Below are 21,040 nucleotides of genomic sequence, written 5' to 3' on the forward strand. Positions count from 1 at the left end.
CTGTGTCTCAAACTCTTTTCATATAATATTTTCAATTACAAAAACTAAGAATCAACACTCTCCAAGGACACATTTCAATCATGCATAGTTCAAAATGAGTATGTTCATCTTAAGTTTGGATAGCTGTCAGTAAAATCAATGCACTATAATAAAAAAATCTTAATTAAAATGTTTTCCAAGTACAAACCATGTAAAATCTACTAAGAAGTCAGAACGTGCATCGACAGTAAACAGAAGATCTAAGAGAAAGCGTCATACTTGGTGGGGCAGGGAACGGATATGTACATACATGAACTGCGTATGTAAATAGATATTTAAGGGGGAACACAAAACTAGCTGAAAGGGACTTTAGTGAAAATGAAACGGCTAAATCCCAAGGGGAACCGAGCTCTGAAAAAGCAGAAAGAGAACAGTTCTGATCTCTGCTAACGTCCAGTACAAATAGAAGGTAAGCAAGTGTCTTCTACTCGGCTAAGCAGGCCGGCTCGGCAAAGCCAGAAACCGATTTCCAGGAAAGCAGCCAGGTCGCGGGGCTGGAGAACCAGCCCGACCTGCTAGCCCCGCGCAGGCGCACCGTAGACGCGTCGCCGCCCTCACTCCGCCCTCGTCTGCGAGGAAGTGACGCAAGGCCGAGGGGCGGGTGCGTTCTGCGCCGGAAGTGCCTGCCAGACAGTAAATAAGCACAGAAAAGCAGAAGACGCTGTCTCCATCTTGTCGGCAGACGCTGGGCCAGCGACGCGGAGGCGATGGGGAGCGTGCTGGGGCTGTGCTCCGTGGCGAGCTGGGTAAGGCGGCTTGGTGCGGGCAGGTGCGGATCGGTGCAGACCGGCTTTTCCGCCTTCCTCCGGTCTGAGCGGGGCCCGAGCCTAGTGAGGGCGAGGCCGGGCGGGCAGGGGAGCCGCCCGAGCAGAGAGCGCCCTATGGGATTTCCCTCTGGAGTCAGCCTCTGCTGTCGTCGCTCGTCCAGCTCCTTCCTTCTGTTGGGCGCCGCGTCCCTTTCAGTCCCTTCGTGCCCGGCGACCTCGCACTGCGGCACTGTCATTCCCGGAGGCCTCTTTGTTCTGACACGCAGCCTCCAGGGAATCGGGCCCGTTATTTGGCACAGCTTGACAGCAGTGCCGATGTAGCAACGTCGTTTTTGAAATAAAATAGTCTAAACTCTCTCAATGCCTTCTTCAGCTTTAGTGGCTTGACTGTTCATACATCCAAATTGGTATTTCTAGAAAAGCTGACCTGTTCTTTGGTACTAAATATTCTTTGTCGTCAACCATGGGCATGCAGTCTGAAACTCGATGCTTTAAAAGGATGGGTATGTTGCGTTTTCGTTAGACAATAAAAGCGTCTTTAGTGTAGTGGCAAGATTTCGTAACCCAGGTAGCACAGACAACCCCATTCCTCAATAGCCAATACATTAGCTATGCAGGTTAAAATAAAGAGCTTCATTGCTTTGGGTGGGGCATTTGGATTAAAATTTTACTCTTCAATCTGTGATTTCTTAGTTTAATCCATAACAATTTTCTGGCTAACCAAATGGTTCCATTACATGTACATTAACTAACATACTGGCTAAATTATATGTTTTGTCTCTTAAAACATGCTTTGATATAGCTTGAATTATAAATGCTTAATTTTTATCAAGTACCATGTGTAACTTCTTATTCCAACAAGCTATTCTCTTGTATTTCTGTTTGCAGTTGGCTTTGGAAATTTGACTGCAGAAGTTAAGAGAGTCTAATGAAATTTGTTGAACCTTTTATGCAGAAGGCAAAATTTGGTCCAATAAAGATTAATAAATAAGAGCCTGGAAAGACAAGTCAGCTGGCTAGTGCGTGATGCTTCTGCTAGATAATGGAGTTTGTTTGGTTCTCAGCACCCACACTTGGCAGTTCACCACGGCCTGTAACTCCAGCTCCAGGGAATCTGGTTCCCTCTTCTGCTCTGACCTTGTCTCCCTTGGGAACATACTACCACGCAGACACGCATGCATGCACATAACAATTAGGAATAGTTATTATAAAACTTTTTCTTTTTTGATTTGTTATTTAGTAGAATTGGTTTGGTTGTGATAATGGCATAAAATAGTTCTATTGAGGTCATAGAGATAGAGGGATATGAAGTCCCCATTTTATTATTTTCCAATTCAATTTTGAGTACCTGTTTTTGGTATCAAGGTCAGTGTTTTATTGACTTTTTTTTTACATTTTAAGGAATTTTTTTTTGTATGTATGTATGTCTGTATTTTAAGTCAAAATGGCTCTGGAGATTAACATGGGATAAGTTCCATTACTACTTTTACCACTGTGACTGCCTGTTTTGTTCACTAAAAGAATGCCTTTGGTGGGACTGACACTGCCTTGTCATCACCATTAGATTAGCACCCTGAAAAGGTAGCAATAACATGCAGGGTTAAAGCTGTCAGAAGCTAGGGTGCCATGCGATCCTACTTCCTGATGACTGGATCGTCCCTTTTGTTCCATGTTCTTTTCTCTATTTTAATTATGGTATTTCAGTGCACATCTGTAAATAGAATTTGCCCTATGACATACGAATCCATCTTTTTCACATCCTCAAGTTAATACGCTCATTTATTTGAAAGCTTTGATAAAGTAAATGCTTATTCAGATAATTCCTATATTGAATCATTATGTCAAGTAACCCATAATTGAAAGACGTGCTTCTTGAACAGGTTTTTGCAGACTTAGTCAAATTTAATGATTTCTCCCACCTTGTTCATAAAAGAATTATAGAACATTGTTACTGAACAAAAAGAAGTATGAAAGAAAGTTACATGTAAGGATCTCTGGCCCTTTTATCCATTCCTAAATCTACATGTACCAGCAGCCACTAATTAATATACCTTTCTCTAACCTGAGGTCAGCATTGGTGTTTTGAATAGAGTTGTTTTTAATTACTAGACCTTGTAAACAATTACAATCAGTTCTCTACCCAAAATAGTTAATGTGGTTAAATAATTAAGAAAGAAGTAGGAATTACCAGATACTGACTTTGTGGCAACCTCTGCTCCATTTTTATTTTGTATGCAATGACCTTTTTTTGGGGGGGGGGGGGGTTATTCATAGTTGCTATGGGACACAGAACAGTTTGGTGGGACTTGTCAGCTTTGACTTCATGAGGAAATGATCTAATTTGGCTGTTTCCAGCAGAAAGCTCATCTAAGGCTGTTGATGCCCCTAGAGAAAACTTGTAGCTTCCTGTCTGCATAGAATACCTAGATTTGGGGAGCCAAGTGTGGTGAAGTGCCATATTCTACATTTAAAGTGTGATTTTATGTAGTTAATATATTGTCAGCTCTACTCAATGTTCATTTATGTACCAAGAGCCTTGCTTTATTCTCTTCAGTTTTGTCTTTCACTCTGCGTTTTACATCTTTTGTGCTTCTCTCCTGTGTTGGCTAAGATCCTCATTGTAAATAAATGTAAAGCCCCTCGCTTGCCTTGTTTTAGATGGTAGGGGAAAAATGCATTAGATTTAAATGTAGATGAGAAGGATAGGTATTTTATTAATTCCTTTTTTCAAGCCAAGGATACTTTATTTCAACTCTACGGCTGAGGGTACTATATTTCATCCAGTAGCTTCTCTTCACTTATTGAGATGACCAAGTTGAGCTTTTTCCTTAGTTTGTGAATACTGTGTATTAAATTGGTTGTTTTTAAAAGTTGAGGCAATTTTTTGCCCCAGACTAAAACTTGTCTTGGTCACAATATTCTATTCCTTTATATTTCTGCTTCATGTGCTAAAATTTAGTTAAGAATTTTCATGTTCAGGTTGATATTAATCTGTTGTTTTCTTATAGTATCTTTGAATTTAGTACTAGCAGTTCTTGTTCATGTTTTAAGTACGAATATATATTCAATATCTGATAGTTTGCATCTTTTAGATTTTATTTCTTTGCTGGTTTTGCTCCTAAAAATGTCCCTCTTTTGCCTTAACTTTTGAACACTATTTTCATTCACTACAAAATTAAAGTTGTTTTCTTTCTCTCTCTCTCTCTCTCTCTCTCTCTCTCTCTCTCTCGTAGTACTGACTTTTGTCTGGAAGTATTTCTTACCATTAATATTTTTTTCGTCTTTGTTCCTCTATATAATATGCCCTTATTTACTTATATTATTTTTGTATGCTTTTAAGATTTTTCTGGTTATTACTGCTTTTAAGCAATGTTATAGTGTTACTTAGTATAATTTTTATCATATTTATTTTACTGAGATTTTATTCAATTTGGATATGTGAATGTGTAGTTTTTATTGAATTGATAGAAATTTGGTAATTATTTCTGCAGGATTCCTCCTTTTTCTTCTGTCCTTTAGGGACTCTAATTTCACTCACATTAACTGCTTAAAATGGTGTCATGTGCACTGATCCTTTTTAAGCATCTCCATCTCTTTTTATGTTTGATCATTTCATATCTGAGCTCGTGTTCCCTCGCTCGGTCGCTCACACGTGCGCACACACACTCAATCACTGATTTACCATAGTGTTGTGGTGGGTGGTATTCCTCCACCCTGCACTGTTTCCCCGTCTTCTTGTGTTGAGAATTCCCAGAATTTTATGACTGTACTCTTGGAGGCAGGGGCTGGAGGTGAGCTTAGTAGCTGTGCTGTTGATGAATATTCCATTTCTTGGTTATTGTTGATTATTTTTCTTGATTTTTGAATAAATTTACTAGGTATAGAGGACATTGTTTATTGTTTGACCTTGCTCCGTTTTTGGCTTTAGGTTTTAGAGCATATATATAATGTTTGTGAATCACATACATTTAGTCTTTTTTAAATTTATGTCACTGTTTATCTCCCCTTTCAACAAATAGAGTGTACATTTTTATTGAACCATTTTAAACTCTGCTGATCATTAATATTTTTTCCCAGATACCATGTTTGTGTGGCAGTGCCCCATGCCTGCTGTGCCGATGCTGCCCTAGTGGAAACAACTCCACTGTGACTAGATTGATCTATGCACTTTTCTTGCTTGTGGGAGTTTGTGTAGCTTGTGTAATGTTAATACCAGGAATGGAAGAACAACTGAACAAGGTCAGTCTTTTGTTTTATTGTTGATGAACTAAAACTGTAGAATATACAAGAATAACTTTTGGATAATAAAATAATATAAAAATACAGTAATATATAATCCTAGTTTTAGTAAATTATATTGTTAGGAAAGACAAACAGTATGAGGTAGCTTGTTCAGTTCTATGATGGCAGCACAAAAAATATTCTTTGGTAATTTCTATGGTTGTTGGTTTCCCACCAAAACTAAACAGTAGATTCCAATACTGAAGACATCACATGCTATAGTCTTAGGACATAAAGAAATCAGGTTGGAAGTGGTCTGGATGCCTCCTTCCTTCTGAATAACTCTCATCATACCAGAACGTATTATTCAGGCCCTTGGGGAAGAATTGCCATCAGCAGTCTTACTTGGTCCAGTGGCAAGCCTGTTAGAGATGACCAGTTACTTTGTAATTAGATTTGAGGTCCACTCCCTTGGAAGGAATTTATATCTGGTATTGTAAATTCTTTTACTGTAAACCTCATTGAAAGCCTGTGACTAGAGACTATTAGGCCTAGTGGGGGTACCACTGTTACTGCTTTACTAAATGGACTACCCACAAGATTTCCTTCTAGGTAGCTGTTCTTCAAGCCTATAGATGAGTGGTATTGTCAGCTTTGATCAGAGAAGCTTGTTTTTACACCTGCAGACTGTCTGCAGTACTTGCAGAGGCCCATAGACTAGTTGCTGTTGAAAATAACTGAAGGTTGAATGCTCAGCCATAAACGGGTTATCTATGTCACTGCTTCCAAGGCTCAGTGAACGTTGCTCAAGTGGGGACTGAAAGAATGTAAGAGCCAGAGGAAAATGAACAGTGGTATCAAATCCCAACCTTTCAGGCATAACATAACTGTTTACTTACAAACTCACAGGATCTGGTTGTGTTGAACCCACTAACATTCAGTAATGGAGAGGGGAGGAGCTCACAAGATTCTGCCTCTTTGTGAAATCTGTGTGCAGTTAGTAGTTGTTGAGAGAGTGAAAGACATTTTATTTAGTGGTGTAGCCAGTGTTAAGATGCTCGTGGTCCCATAGAGAACCCTTCAACGCTTCTGGAAACAACTCTAGTAAAACTCGTTGGGTCAAAGAAAAAACAAACGATATGGAAGTAGGAGGAGGACAAATAGGAAGATAGCAGGGATCAGCAGGAGTGGGAGGGAGTGTGGTGGGGATTGGGGTGAATATGATCAAAGTACATTATATGTGTGTATGAAATGTCATGTTGAAAGCCATGTGTATAACTAATATATCAATGAAATCAGGAAACGACTTTGGTGATGTCACTGTAATTGGAAAGGGGATTGTGTATGTGTGTTTTCTTTTTGTTCCTGAAAAGGGAACATTTTAAAAATAAGTAAAACTTAAGTGCAATGCCTGAAAATGAGGAAGCAACAATGACTAGGAAAGGTTTTGAGATAATTATGTCTAGGATTAACTTTGTAAAGATAGAAGCCAAGTGCTTAGATCTAGAGGCTTGATAGAATCAGTGAGCGAACAGGCCTCAGATATTGTTGAAGTTGTAGTGATTGAGTCTGTCTGGCATTCAGATATTGGTAGTACTAGAATATATTAACCAGATTCTGGTTCTTAAAAACTAGGGGAAGTAATTTTCTAACCTAGAAACAAGGGCTGGAGAGGCAGCTCAGTGCTTGCTGCTCCTCCAGAGGACTAGAGGTTGCTTCCTGACATCCACTGTTGGGTGGCTCATGACTGCCCAAACTCGAGCTCCCAGAAACCTGATAGCTCTCTTCTGACCTCTGTAGGTGCCTTTAGTCATGTTCACATATGCACACATAGTCACATAGTCAAAAATAAATCTTAAAGAAATGAAAATAAAGTCATTTTCAATTTTTTTCTTTTTCAGTGAGTTGGCTTATAGAAGCAGAGGGAATATATAGTTTATAACATGATGACTTAAAGTTACTGTATCACATACCTGTGTATATGTAGTTCAGGCTGCTAAAATAGTAATATTATGAAAATGTGGTTTAACAGAAATTTCTTTCTTAATTGCTTGGATGAGGGATATTTGAAATAAGGGTGCCAAAAAGGTTTAGTTCCAGTAAAGGTTTTGTTTGCAGTTGACCACCATCTTGCATTTCATGTTATAAGGAGAGAAGTAGCAGACTGTGTCATGCTTTTTATGTAAAGGCACAATGTTAATCTAATTATTTTCTCCTTCTTAATCTTGTTCTATTAAGGATTAGAGTTACAAGATGGAATATTGAGGCCAATATTAGATGGCTTAGTCACATGGCTAAATGCATTTGCTACCAAACTCAGTGAGCTCTTTCCATCCATATGATGGAAAGAGAAAACCAGCTAACTCCCTTGAGTTCCCTCTGGTCTCTATAAATGTACTATGGTGTGTGCACATACATAAATAAATTAATTTTAAATATGTGAATTTGGGGCAGATGGTATGGAGGCTAAACACTGTACATCTATGAAGAAATAGAAAACATTAATTCAGATCAGAGTGAGTACCCGTTTTGTGAGCTGGAAATTGAAATCCAGGCAGCATATGCTGTAGAAACCCACACAGGATTAGTGATGCTAGAACTTCCTCAGTAGTTCTTAAGGGAGTTGACAGAGAGGAAGCCTAGCACTGGAAGAAGCAGTGAGAAAACCACCAGCATACAGGATTTAGACAGAATTGTTGGAAGGACTTTTAGTATACTGAAAATTAAGGACTTCCAACAGCTATTGGATATGAGTGGTAAAAAGCTAATACCTAAAATTTAATATTCTTATAATACTGGGACTAGGTATGAGAAGAATAGTTTACTCTTATACATATGATATGTGTCATTTCAAATAATACTGACACTTAAGTCACGAAAGCTTTTTTGCGTATAGATTTCACTGTGACTTTGTATTTGTGAGTGTGTTTTGGTGGAGACCCATGTTGCATGGGAAGGACTCTGGTACTGCGCCTCTCCACCCCTGCTCAGTTCCTTTCTGATATGGTCACTGCTATTTCTCAAGATTCTAAATTAAAATATGAATATATTGTCAGCTCAAGTTAAATTAATAATGTACTCATAATGAGAAATAGAACTTAAAGGCCTTATTCTAAAAATGAATTTAAGTAGCATTAGCTTTAAAAAGCTATTTTTTATTCTCTATGGTCTCAGAAGTGACTGTTTTATGCAATTCTTTAAGCTTTTGTTCATTTCTTCCCACCTGTCTTAACTTATGTAATTCAGTACATCACAGTAGAATGCAAGTCTTAAAAATTTACAATTATAGTATGCTATCAGTAAGTACATTTTTGTTTTCATGTAACATTCAGATACTTATTTAAAGAAGTAAAGTAAATCTTCAGCTCAAAATAATCATTTAGCCCAAATGCAGCCATTGTTAGTTTATTGTTTATTATTTGCTCATTTGGAAGTTTTAACTTTTTTTTTCTTTTTGGTGAGAAAAAAGTCTCACTATGTGTTGTAGGAGGCCATTTGTTTGTTTCCAGGTGCCCAGAACTGAAATAATAACACAGAAACTATATTATTTAAATCACTGCTTGGCCAATCAGTTAAGCGTATTCCCAGCTAGTTCCTATATGTAGAATTAACCCATTTTCATTATTTTATATTTTACCATGAGGTTTGTGGCCTGACTGCAAGGTTCCAGCTGGCAGCTACATGGTCTCCTGACTCCACCTTCTTTCTCACAGCATTCAGTTTAGTATCTGTGTCGTGCCCCCCCCCCCCGAACCTCTGTTCTTCCCTTCCAGGCCCAACACAAATTCTTTATTAATCAATGGTATTCACAGCATACAGAGGGGAGTCCCACATCAACTATGTAACCACAGCTGACTTGGACCTATGTGTAGACTAGGCTGACCTCGAAATCATAGAGCTCTATCTACTTCTGCCTCCCTCAGTGCTGGAATTAAATGCTTGTGCCACCATGCCTGGCCCTAACTCCCCCTCCTTATGTTAAAATGCAGCAGGGTTATTTTGATTATATATATTTTTATGGCTTGTAAAGTAGATTACAGTTTACATGGAAGTTTTAGTTCATGAAAAGTATTGACCATAAACCCATTTTGTTTTCCTAGATTCCTGGGTTCTGTGAGAATGAGAAGGGTGTTGTTCCTTGTAATATTCTGGTTGGCTACAAAGCTGTGTATCGCTTGTGCTTTGGCTTAGCCATGTTCTACCTTCTCCTCTCTTTACTAATGATCAAAGTGAAAAGCAGCAGTGATCCTAGAGCCGCGGTCCACAATGGGTAAGCCTTGAATTACATGAGAGAAAAGTCTGTAGAACCTGTCTCCTGGTAATTTTGAATTTATCCAAAGAAATTTCAAAGCAGAATCATCTGACCAGAAAAACCTTTTAAGAACGTCAGTTGATTTTACTAGAGAAAGTCTTGCTTTGGATATTAAATAATGGTGGTGAGTTATTTATCAGCATCAACTCTGATGATGTATTTTAATTTCAAAGGAGGATGTATATATGTGACTAAAGGAAGCTTTTAGTGAACCGGCCCTATTACATAGAACACTCAACTTCTACATCTAGAAGGCAGCCAAATAGAAAGAAACTTTATTCCTGAACAAGCATTGATTTTCTAGATGACTGTTTTGCACAACCTGGTTGGGGGAGTGCTAATTTAATCAGTCTCTTTTAATATTGAATATTTCATCAGGTAGTTTATTTGAATGCTTTATTGCTTCTTTTTCAACATGCTATGCCAAACACGGACTAAAAATGTAATATTACATAATAAAAATTTCTATAACAGGCTTTTACCATTTTAGTTACTGACTGTCTTAAATTACTGTTTTGGATGTAGGCATTTGTCATAATTTATTAAAGCTATTAATTTGTGAAATTAAATTTTACTTTATATACTGATATATTATCCAGTTCAGTCCTCTGGAATGAAACCAGTATTCTCAAATGAGTTGTTGGCACATCTTTCTTAAGACTATCTTTACAGTAGCCTATGTAGTGGTCGGGGTTTGTTGTTGTTGTTGTTTTTCAGTATATGCTTTAGACTATTTACTATTATGTAAAATGTAACTGTTCTTTAAGTGGTTCTGAAAAGATTTACTGTTTATTTATTGGTTGCTTATTATTATAATTACATTTCTTTCTGTCTTAGATTTTGGTTCTTTAAATTTGCTACAGCAGTCGCAATTATTGTTGGAGCTTTCTTCATTCCAGAAGGCACTTTTACAACCGGTGAGGATTTTAAAAAAATTCTGTGATATTTTTGTTTGTTTGTTGTAAAGGAAACTATAGTAACTGCTACCTTGTTTATTCTTTTACTGTTTGGTTTTTCTTTTTTTCCCAAGTTGCAAAATCAATTTCCATAAATTTTATATCAAGATTATTAAGAAAAGTAATAAAAACTAAAGCAGTCATTCCTTTGCTCAAAATATGCTATTTTTCCTTTCAGTGTGGTTTTATGTAGGCATGGCAGGTGCCTTTTGTTTTATCCTCATACAACTAGTTTTGCTTATTGATTTTGCCCATTCTTGGAATGAATCATGGGTTGAAAAAATGGAAGAAGGGAACTCAAGGTGTTGGTATGCAGGTAAGCTTTTATTTCATGGAGTATCCTCAGTACAGTGAACATTGATGAGAACAGATGGTTTGCAGGGAAATCCCTTAGCATTTTGTGTTTTATTCCTATGAAGAGGTTTTCAGTTTAAGTTTATGAGTGACTGTATCAGCAACTTGTAGAAAATTACTAACTAGCACTATCACTTTACCCTTGAATAGTAATGGAACTGGAAGACCCTTGAATAGACAGCATGATATTCAGAGTCTATTGATTAAAGATTTTTGCACACAGATTTCCCAGTACTTTAAAAGTAAAATTTGAAAGGGAATTCTACTAGAAATAACATAGAATTGTGTTAATTCATCAGCAGCAATAAACAGAAACAAACAAAACCTTTGGAACACTTTATAAAGGTATAAAAGATGCCTAATACCTAAGGGGATTTCTGTATAGTATAGCTGCATTAACAAGCTTGAGTTAATTGGTTAGTTACATAAAATAAAAGATTTATTTTAAAACAAGTACCATGCTGAATATATAATATTTTTATTAAAAAATCTAATAATTCAATTTTTTCTTTCGCAGCTCTGTTATCAGCTACAGCTCTGAATTATTTGCTGTCTTTAGTTGCCATCATCTTATTCTTTGTCTACTACACTCACCCAGCCAGTTGTTCAGAAAATAAGGCATTCATTAGCGTCAACATGCTCCTCTGCATTGGTGCTTCTGTAATGTCTATACTGCCCAAGATCCAGGTATGCACTCATTTTTATGAAGCCTTTAACTTTCAAAATTTTCATAAAACAGAAAGTCAGATATTTATTTACATTACTTCATATTTTGTTTGTAGGAATCACAACCAAGATCTGGCTTGTTACAATCTTCAGTAATTACAGTCTACACAATGTATTTGACATGGTCTGCTATGACCAATGAACCAGGTATATTTACTTATAATGAGTCTTGCAGAACTGACTTTTTATTCCAAACTCTTCATTTTAAGGGGAAAAGTTCCTTAAATTAGGCTGGTAGAGGAGCGGAGCATGTAAACAGTACTACTTCATCTTTAAGGTATTGCTGTTTTTATTTTTACTTAGTTTTCTCCTTCACTAACAAAATGATATAGTTCTAAGGAATCATGGAAACATATATACTTAATTTTTATAGTATCTAAGATATGTTATATGTAAGAAGAAATAAAGTATTTTCAATTTTTTTTTTATGTTTTGTCTTAGACAAAGTTTCACTTTGTAGCTTATGCTGACCATGCCCTCTCATCAGCCCTCATGCCTCAACCTCCAAAATGCTGGGAATGAACCACTCCTGGCTTTAAGTTCTTTTTCAGTTGTAAATTTAATTATAGTTTTTTCATGTTTTTTTTTGGTAACTATTTTGCAAATAGATAACTGGCTTTGTAATGAATTTCTGTACTCAAGTCACACTAAGTCCCATAGGAAATAAACTTCTGTATGTCTTGAAAGAACAGAGAAATTACATTTTTTAGAATTTTTTTCCTATAAAATCATATTTATATAAGATATTTTCTGACTCTCATCACTGTTTACAAATTGATTAAATATCTTTTCAGTTGTTACAGAGACAGGGATCTTAGTGTATAGAGAATCCTCTTCCCCCACCCCAAAATAAGTAGTTTTAAAATATCATTAATGATTTCTTTGAGATGTTAGCCTTATGTACTTTTCTTTAATAAAGTGGAGATTGAAGATTTAGATTTTTGGAATTAAAACTGAATATGTTTTGGGCACTTAAATGTATGCTTATCCTTTTAAGATGGCAAAGAAATTCATAGGAAAGGCAGCATGTTATAAGTTAAAAGATCTGCATTGTTTTTCTTTTTTTTTTACAAGATGGATTTTATTTCCTTGCATTTTATGAGGGTAATAGATTATAAATGTGGACACAAGTATTAGCCCAATGCTTTAAGGCTGTAGCCAAAGGTGATTGGTTGAAAGCAATAATGCTTAGGGCACAGTTTTCCTAAGGGGTTGTATTTCATTACAGCATCCTTCCTTTCTAGCTTACAAGAGTAAATGTAAAGTTCATTGAAAAAAATCTCTTTGTTCACTGTCTGTGGGAAGAGTAAGAGTTGCACTTTGAGTGGTACCAACAGTAATTTCTGATTTAGCCTTTGTTCTACTGTATAAATAACAAGCATGACCTGCAGACCTATGGTACCAGATTACCAAGATTAACTCCTGCAACCCACCAAGGCGTCCAGTGTATCATGTTAAGGTCACTGTGGGATTCTATTTTTTTCATTTCTTTTCTCATACGATGTATCCTGATTATAGTTTCCTCTACCTCTACTCTTCCCATCTCTCCTCCCTTCTGGGTCTACTCTGTGTCTCACATTAGAAAAGAACAGGGTTCTAAGAGATAATCAAACATAATAAAATGAAATAAAAGATGAAGCAAAAACTATCATATAAAGTTGGACACAGCAACCCAAGAGGAGGAGAAGAATCCCAAGAGCAGGCACAAGAGTCAGAGACCTACTCCTGATCATGGTCAGAAGTCCCATAAAAATACTAAGCCAGTAGCTATAATACATATGCAGAGAACCTGGTACAGACCCCCTGTAGACCTCGCGCTTGCTCAGTGTGCCTTTATTAATTCAGAGGTCCTTGTTCTCCTGGTGTCCTCCACCTTCTCTTTCCACATCTGATTCTACAGATTCCCTGAGCTCTGAGGGGAAGGATTTAATGGAGATCTTCCATTGAGACTCTCCACATGCTTGGAGGGAGAGATTTTTTTTTTTTTTAAAGACCAGTATGTGTGGTTTTACCCTAAGTCTTTGGACTACCTAACCTGTGGTTCTAGGTTACTCAAGCAGTGTCGTGGTGTCAGATATGAGTTCCATCTCATGGGGTAGGCCTTAGGTCAAATCAGATTGGTTGGCTAACTCTCACAGGTTGCGTGCCACAATTGCCCTAGCATATTTTGCAGGTCAATGGTTTGGAAGCTGGGTACCCTGCAGAGTACCTTCCTTCACCAAAGAGACTAGAACATAAGGATCTTTTTTCCATGAGTTGTGTGGATGTTTTCCTCAGCAATGGGGGCCCTGGTAACAGTCTACAGAGAGCAACTCTTTTGTCTTAGCAACAGCCTGGGTTGTTTGGGGATTTCCCTGGGAAACACTTGGCCAATTCAATTGAATGTAGCCCAGTCCCACCACTGGAAGCCTCCCCTGGCAACAAGAGATGGACAATTGAGACTTCATAGCCCCCCTTTACTAGGAGTCCTCATTAGGATCACCTTCATATATGCCAGGATGTTTACACTGTATTAGGTTTCCACATCATCCCTTAAAGCACCCTCCCAATTCTAGCCATCTCTACCTCCACCCACCCCACCTTCCCCTCTACCAGATCTACTTCTTTCCCATCCCGACCTGCACCCAGTTTGCCCTAAAAATCTATTCTGTTTCCCCCTCCCAAAGAGACCATGCACCACCACCACCCTCGCACCCCTCCTCTTTACCTAACCTCTCTGGGTTTATGGATTATAGCCTGGTTATCATTTACTTAATGACTTATGTCCACTTACATGTGAGTAAATACCGTATTTATCTGAGTTACTGTACTCAGGTTTAATTTTTTCTAGTTCTATTTACATGCAAATTTCATGTTGCCATTTTTTTAAATAGCTGAGTAATACTCCATTTTCTTTCTCCATTCTTCTGCTGAGTGACATCTAAGTTGTTTCTAGTTCCTGGATATTATGAATAAAGCTGTGATGAACATGGTTCAGCAGATGTCCTTGTTAGGAGGAGAGTCCTTTGGGTATATGCCCAGGAATAGTATAGTTGAATCTTAAGGTAGATCAGTTCCCAACTTTCTGAGAAACCACCATACTGATTTCCATAGTGGCTGTACAAGTGTGCACTCCCACCAGCAATGGAGGAGTGTTCTCCTTGCTCCACATCCTCACCAGCATGAGCTGTCAATTGTGTTACTGATTTTAGCCATCTGATAGGTGTAAGATGGATTTGTATTTCTCTGTTGGCCAAGGATGTTGAACAGTTCTTTAAGTGGGAATTGTTTTGTTCTGTAGTCCATTTTTCATTTTATCATTTGGTTTTGTGCTATCTCGTTTAAGTTCTCTGGTTATTAGTCCACAATTGGATGTGGATTTGGTAAAAATCTTTCCTCATTTTGTAGCCCGCCACTTTGTCCACTTGACTAGTTTTATATTGAGGTCTTTGATCCAGTTGGACTTGAGTTTTGTGAAGGATGATAAGTATGGGTTCATTTGCATTCTTTGACATGCGGGCATCTAGCTTGTTCAGCACCATTTGTTGAAAATGTTGTTTTTTTTTTTCCTAGTGTAGCTTTTTTTGTTGTTTTTTAAATCAAAACCCAGCAGTTTATTATTGTTCAGGGTTATTTTAGCCATCCTGGTTTTTTTGTTTTGTTTTGTTTTTCCTTATTAGGCTGAAAATTGTCCTGTCAATGTCTGTAAAGAATTGTGTTGGAATTTTGATGGGGATTACACTAAATCTGTAGACGGCTTTCGGTAAGATGGGCATTGTTACTATGAGAGATCTTTCTTCTGATATCATCTTCAATTCTTTCTTCAAATACTTGAATTTCTTGTCACATAAGCCTTTCCTTGCTTGGTGCTGTTTTCCTGATTTCCTTCCCTGTCTGTCAGTTGCCTATAGGAGGGGTTCTGATTTTTATTTATTTATTTATTCATTTTTAATTAATCTTGTATCCAGCTGCTTTGTTGAAACTGTTTATCAGCCGTAGGAGTTCCTGGTAGAATTTCTAGGGTCATTTATGTACACTCTCATATCACCTGCAAATACTTTAGGTTTCTTCCTTTCCAAATTGTATCTCTTTGGTTTCCTTCAGTTGTCTATTTGCTTTAGCTAGAACTTCAAGTACTAAATTGACTAGATATGGAATGAGTGGGCAGCCTTGTCTTCTTCCTGATTTTAGTGGAACTGTTTTGAGTTTCTCCCCATTTAATTTGTGTTGGCTATTAGCTTGGTGTAAATTGCCATTATTATGTTTAGTTATGTCCCTTGTATCCCTAATCTCTTTATTTATGGTGTTAGATTTTTTTTGTCAAATGCCTTTCCTGCATTTAATGAGATGATCATGTGGTTCTTTTCAGTTTGTTTATATGGTGGATTATACTTACAGATTTTCATGTATTGAATCATCCCTGCATCTCTGGAATGAGTCTACTTTGGATGATCTTTTTGATGTGTTCATGGATTCAGTTTCTAAATTTTTTATTGAATATTTTTGTATCATTGTTCATAAGGGAAAATAGTCTGTAATTCTAAAAGTTCTATGTTGAGTCTTTATGTGGTTTAGATATCAGGTTAACTGTGGCCTCATAAAATGAAGGTTCCTTTTGTTTCTGTTTTCTGGAATATTGAGGAGTATTGACGTTAACTCTACTTTGGAAGTTTAGTACAGTTCTGTGCTAAAAATATATGGCCCTGGGATTTTTTGGTTGTTAGAATTTTAATGACTGCTTTTATTTCCCTAGGGGTTTAAGGTTTCTTTGTTTTGTTTATTTGATCTTGGGTTTAATTTTGGTAAATGGAGAAAATTAGCCATTTCTTTTAGAATATCCAATTTGGTGGTATAAGCTTTTATTTAATTTTATTTCATATAAAATATATATGTATTATTATAATTCTCTGGATTTCATCAGTGTCTCTTGTTATGTCCCCCTTTTCATTTCTGTTTTTGTTAATTTGGATATTCTCTTGTCTATTAGCTAGTTTGGAATAAGGGTTTGTCTATTTTGATTTTCTAAAAGAATCAACTTTTTGTTTCATTGATTCTTTGTATTCTCTTTGCTATTTTTCATTTCAGCCCTCAGTTTGATTATTTCTTGCTGTCTACTCTTGGGTGTGGTATTAAATTGCTATGCTAGTATGAGATCACTCCAGTTTTTTATATAGGCACCCAATATTGTCAACTTTTCTCTTAGCAGCCTTTTACTGTGTCCCATAAGGTTGGGAATGCTGAGTATTATTTTCATTTAATCATAGTCTTTAACTTATTTTTGTTTTGACCCATTTTTATAGGTCAGTAGTAAACTGTTCAGTTTCCTTGAGTTTCTAAGTTTAAGTTTTCTGTTGTGAATAGGATGCAGGGAGTTACTAGTTTTCTTCTATCTGTTGAGATTTACTTTGTGTCCAAGTATGTGATCAGTTCTGGACAAAGTTTCATGAAGTAGAGAGAAGGTAGAATCTTTCATGTTCTTCTTTTTAAAAAAAATAGGTTCTTACTATTAATACATACAAATTATGCTTAAGTATGTAATATGCTTGAGCCTTTTTTAATCAACTCTTTGTTTCCATGGGTTAAATATGTCCTGATTTTTTTTTATCTTGCTCTAACATTTAATTTGACCTTAATGTACTTTATAGAAACAAATTGCAATCCAAGTCTACTAAGCATCATTGGCTTCAATACCACAAACCCTATCCCAAAGGACGGGCAGTCCGTTCAGTGGTGGCATCCCCAAGGGATTATAGGACTGGTTCTCTTCCTACTGTGTGTGTTTTATTCAAGGTAAGAAAGTCTGTAAACTATACTTTCAGGTGGTGTATTTGTGTAGATTAAGGAATTATCTATTTTTAAAAGTTGTTTCTATCCCTGACTTTTTCATGCAGTATCCGTACCTCCAACAATAGTCAGGTTAATAAACTGACTCTAACAAGTGATGAGTCAACACTAATAGAAGACGGGAATGCCAGAAGTGATGGATCTTTAGAAGATGGAGATGATGTGCACCGAGCTGTAGATAATGAAAGGGATGGCGTCACTTACAGTTACTCCTTCTTTCACTTCATGCTTTTCCTGGCTTCACTTTATATCATGATGACCCTTACCAACTGGTACAGGTACTTAGATTTCATGTTAACTTCAGGTAATTTTGGTGGTTTTTTCATGACTCTGTTGTAAAATATGTGACAGTAAGTACTTGAGTATGCATGTATGTGTGGATGTTTATGTGTAAGTAGGTGCATATGTACCTGGTGTGTGAAGCCAGAGATGGAACTCACGTGTATTCCTCAGGTACTGTAGAACAGTGATATGGAACACCAAATAGACTAGGCTAGCTAGCCAGAAAACTCTAGTGATTATCTATTTCCACCATTACCCTGCTAGAATGATAAGTGAGTGCCTCTGTATCTGCCTTATTAAAAATGTGGTCTCTGGGAGTCAGAATACAGTCTTTATGTTTTTGCAAGGCAAGCCATTTATTTCTCAAGCGCCAAAGTACTTTTTAATCCTCTGATGTATTTCAATATTTAGTTAAAATTAATTCTGAGAGAATGAGAAATGCCGGTTTTACTTCCTTAACAAACAAATGGGGTTGTTCAAATTTTGAAGACAGTTAAATAGGAAACTATATATAACCATGTTTTAACAGAAATGCATGTTAATAGTTGATTTGACATACTGTTTAAATTTTTAATTCTGTAAATTTATTGCTAACATACTATAGTAATAGTATACAGTTTTAAAAGCAATAATTCTTTTAAAACTAAATCATTAAACTGGGCTGGTGAGATAGATGACTTTAATTAAGAGCTCCTTTTCCAGAGGTCCCAGATTCAATTTTCAGCACTCATATGGTACTCAAAATTTTTGTAACACCAGTTCCAGATCTGATAATCTTGTGTAGACATGAGCACCATATGCAGAGTCAGAGGCAAAACAATCATACACATATAATAAAGTATTAGGGACAAGATAGCAGCTAAAAAATTGTGAATGCAAATCATTGTGATTTATTTTTAGTATTCTCTTAACTATGTTTATTATCCCTTCAAAATTAATTCATACTTTCATAAATAATAAAAGTAACGAATTATAGTTTGTTTTTAAACTTTGTCTAAAATGATTACCAAAAGATTCCTCACAAGCCTGATATTGGCCTATATGGTTGGACAAGTTTGTTTTCAGTAATTTTTAACGCATGTCTTTAAATAGTATGAAAGACTATTTATCATACCAGCAAAGGGTCGAAAAAAATATTCTAACCTGATGTTTTTGAGGCTAGTGCTTACTCATTTTTATTATGAAAGTGGATTTTATCAAATTCTTAAACTACATCTTACTTAGTTAAGATGTATCTCTCAGTAATCAGTAGCTTTAACTGTCAAATAATAGTAAATACTAAAAAAAAATTAGTTAAAAGAGATGTATATTTGTTTGTATGCAAAAATCAGCTAACTTCAGGATATATTTCCTTCCCCATCTGAAGTGGCATTAGCTGAGAGGGAGGCCCATAAACCTTCCAGTTTTATATATAATGGTCACATGTTATTTACTCAGGTCTCATCTGCTCCTATTTAATATCATGTAAAATTATATATGATGCCTCAGAACTGTGTGAAAAATCTACGTCAGAGTTCTGTGCTGTGCTCAAAGAAAGTCTTCCTGATGCATCAGTACGGAAGGCATGGCAGCAAGATGAGCAGCTCCATACAAAGGAAGCCTGTGTGAAGGGACTTAGTAGCTTGATGACTTAGTAACACAATCCATTCACCAAAGTAGTCACTTCTGTATTTCCTCAAATTTTAGGTATGAGCCTTCTCGTGAGATGAAGAGTCAGTGGACAGCAGTCTGGGTGAAAATTTCGTCCAGCTGGATTGGCATCGTGTTGTATGTTTGGACGCTGGTGGCACCACTTGTTCTTACAAATCGTGATTTTGACTGAATGGGACTTCTGGCATGAAAGCCCATCTTTGGTCATTGTTTATTTGACATTAACAGTATTCCCAGTTTTTGTAAAGTTGTATGTGTTGTTGTATAACTTTTTCTCTTGCATGAATTAGATTTACTCTGCCATTTTATCCACGTTCTTGCTTAGTATATGGATGATACGGATTGCAAAGGGAGAATTTTGAATAAGGTGGTAAACTAAGGAAAGATAGACACTGATAGGCATTATCTGCTCTGTACATATGAAATTAAAAGTGAAAAACAAGAATTCTTGACAGTTGTTTTCAAAATTGTTAGAGCTTATGCTGTTTTAGAAACATAACAATGGCTGCCTTTTGAAATACTTGGTGTGTTGCCTTACAGAATACAGCAAACACCTGTTCTGAAATTACGTAAATAAGTCAAAGCTAGTTGTCTAAAAAATGCAAATTACTTCAGGTTTGTCAGGATGTTCTCTTACTAGGTACAGAATGTTCACATTCAGTGGAAAGAGTTTAGGATACCGAGGGAGGCTACGGAACAGATAGGAGCCTTCACAGAAAGTCTCTGGTAGTAGGCTTTAAAGTGGATATACTCTTAGATCATGAGATCTAAGATCATGACTTTCTCTTTAAGAAAGGGTGGCCTTTACAAACATACAATTATGGATTTCATAGAGTTGTTAGCAGTTCTGAAACATTTACACAAGGTTTTGAAAAGGAAAATCATGTTTGAAAATTTTTAAACTAAACATTTGCAAATCAAAGCTGAGAAAGCTCTAACAGGACGTGAGGCCGTAGGCTCTGCGTTAGGTACTGAAGTCCACCTCTAGAGAGAAGCTGAAGCACAGGCTGAGTCAGCCAAATAGCTGGTTAGTGGCAAAGTTGAGAAATTCTAAGTTTGCCAATACTAGCCAACATACTAAAAACTTTTGTATCTAAAATACATAATTCACTTCATAAATCATCAATGGTAGATAACTTGTGTGATGTGTATTGCTGCTCTTCAGCATGCTTTTTATCCAAACAGGAAGGCCAGGAGTATAATGAACTTGTAGAATAGACTACTTACATTATATTACACTACACATTTAAACATGTTTAAAATGTTTGTATTTACTGCCATGTAATTGAGGAAATAGTCAACTTGAAAATCAGTATGCCACTTAATTTAGATAAAAATGCTTATTTATGTGTAAATTAGCACCAAGTAAAGCTTATATTTGCTTCTTTAAAAATATTTATTCTGCACATGGAATATAATTCCTGTTAATTTCCCAAACTTACTCTGTGTTAATACTGTGTTTCACAATTTTGAACTGCTGTGTTCTGCCTCTTAAATAAATGAATTCAAAGAAAATATGTGGTGGTAGTTCCTTAGCATTGGTTCCTTAAAACATTAGGTGGCTTGAACTCAAGATTTCTGTTTTCCTTTTTGAAAAGTACTTGGTTCTAGAGAAAATGCCCACTTTCTGCTCTGATAAATGAATTATTTTGAAAGTAATTTTACCTCTTTTGTCTGTAAATGAATCCTGAAGTTGGGTTTCAAAAGTAAAAGTGGTGTTCTTACCCTTAAAGAACCTTCAGTAGGGGAGCCAGGTCAGTCTGGAGAATGGATTTTAGTTCTCAAAACTGAAAATGCACACCTCTTATGTCCTCCACCAGCCATGTGTTTTAAAAGTTGTGGTCAGTGTGGTGAATATAACTGGTCTCAGGGTTTCTGTCACTGTGATAAAACCTTGACCATAAACAGCT

General features: G+C 36.5%; 1 protein-coding gene across 1 annotated transcript; it reads left to right on the top strand.

The window, feature by feature from the left end:
* The first annotated feature begins 629 nt into the window (after positions 1 to 629).
* On the top strand, positions 630 to 20,645 carry Serinc1 (serine incorporator 1). The gene is made up of 10 exons (XM_041653985.1): positions 630 to 785; positions 4,884 to 5,045; positions 9,128 to 9,297; positions 10,177 to 10,256; positions 10,474 to 10,611; positions 11,167 to 11,336; positions 11,432 to 11,522; positions 17,000 to 17,144; positions 17,246 to 17,476; positions 19,167 to 20,645. Exons 1-10 carry the CDS (start codon positions 747 to 749, stop codon positions 19,300 to 19,302), a joined length of 1,362 nt encoding a protein of 453 aa, XP_041509919.1. The 5' UTR covers positions 630 to 746; the 3' UTR covers positions 19,303 to 20,645.
* The last annotated feature ends 395 nt before the right edge of the window (positions 20,646 to 21,040 follow it).

This window comes from Microtus oregoni, unplaced genomic scaffold, assembly GCF_018167655.1.
Source record: "Microtus oregoni isolate MIOR12 unplaced genomic scaffold, Mior012 000006F_ref0000085, whole genome shotgun sequence".
NCBI lineage: Eukaryota > Metazoa > Chordata > Mammalia > Rodentia > Cricetidae > Microtus > Microtus oregoni.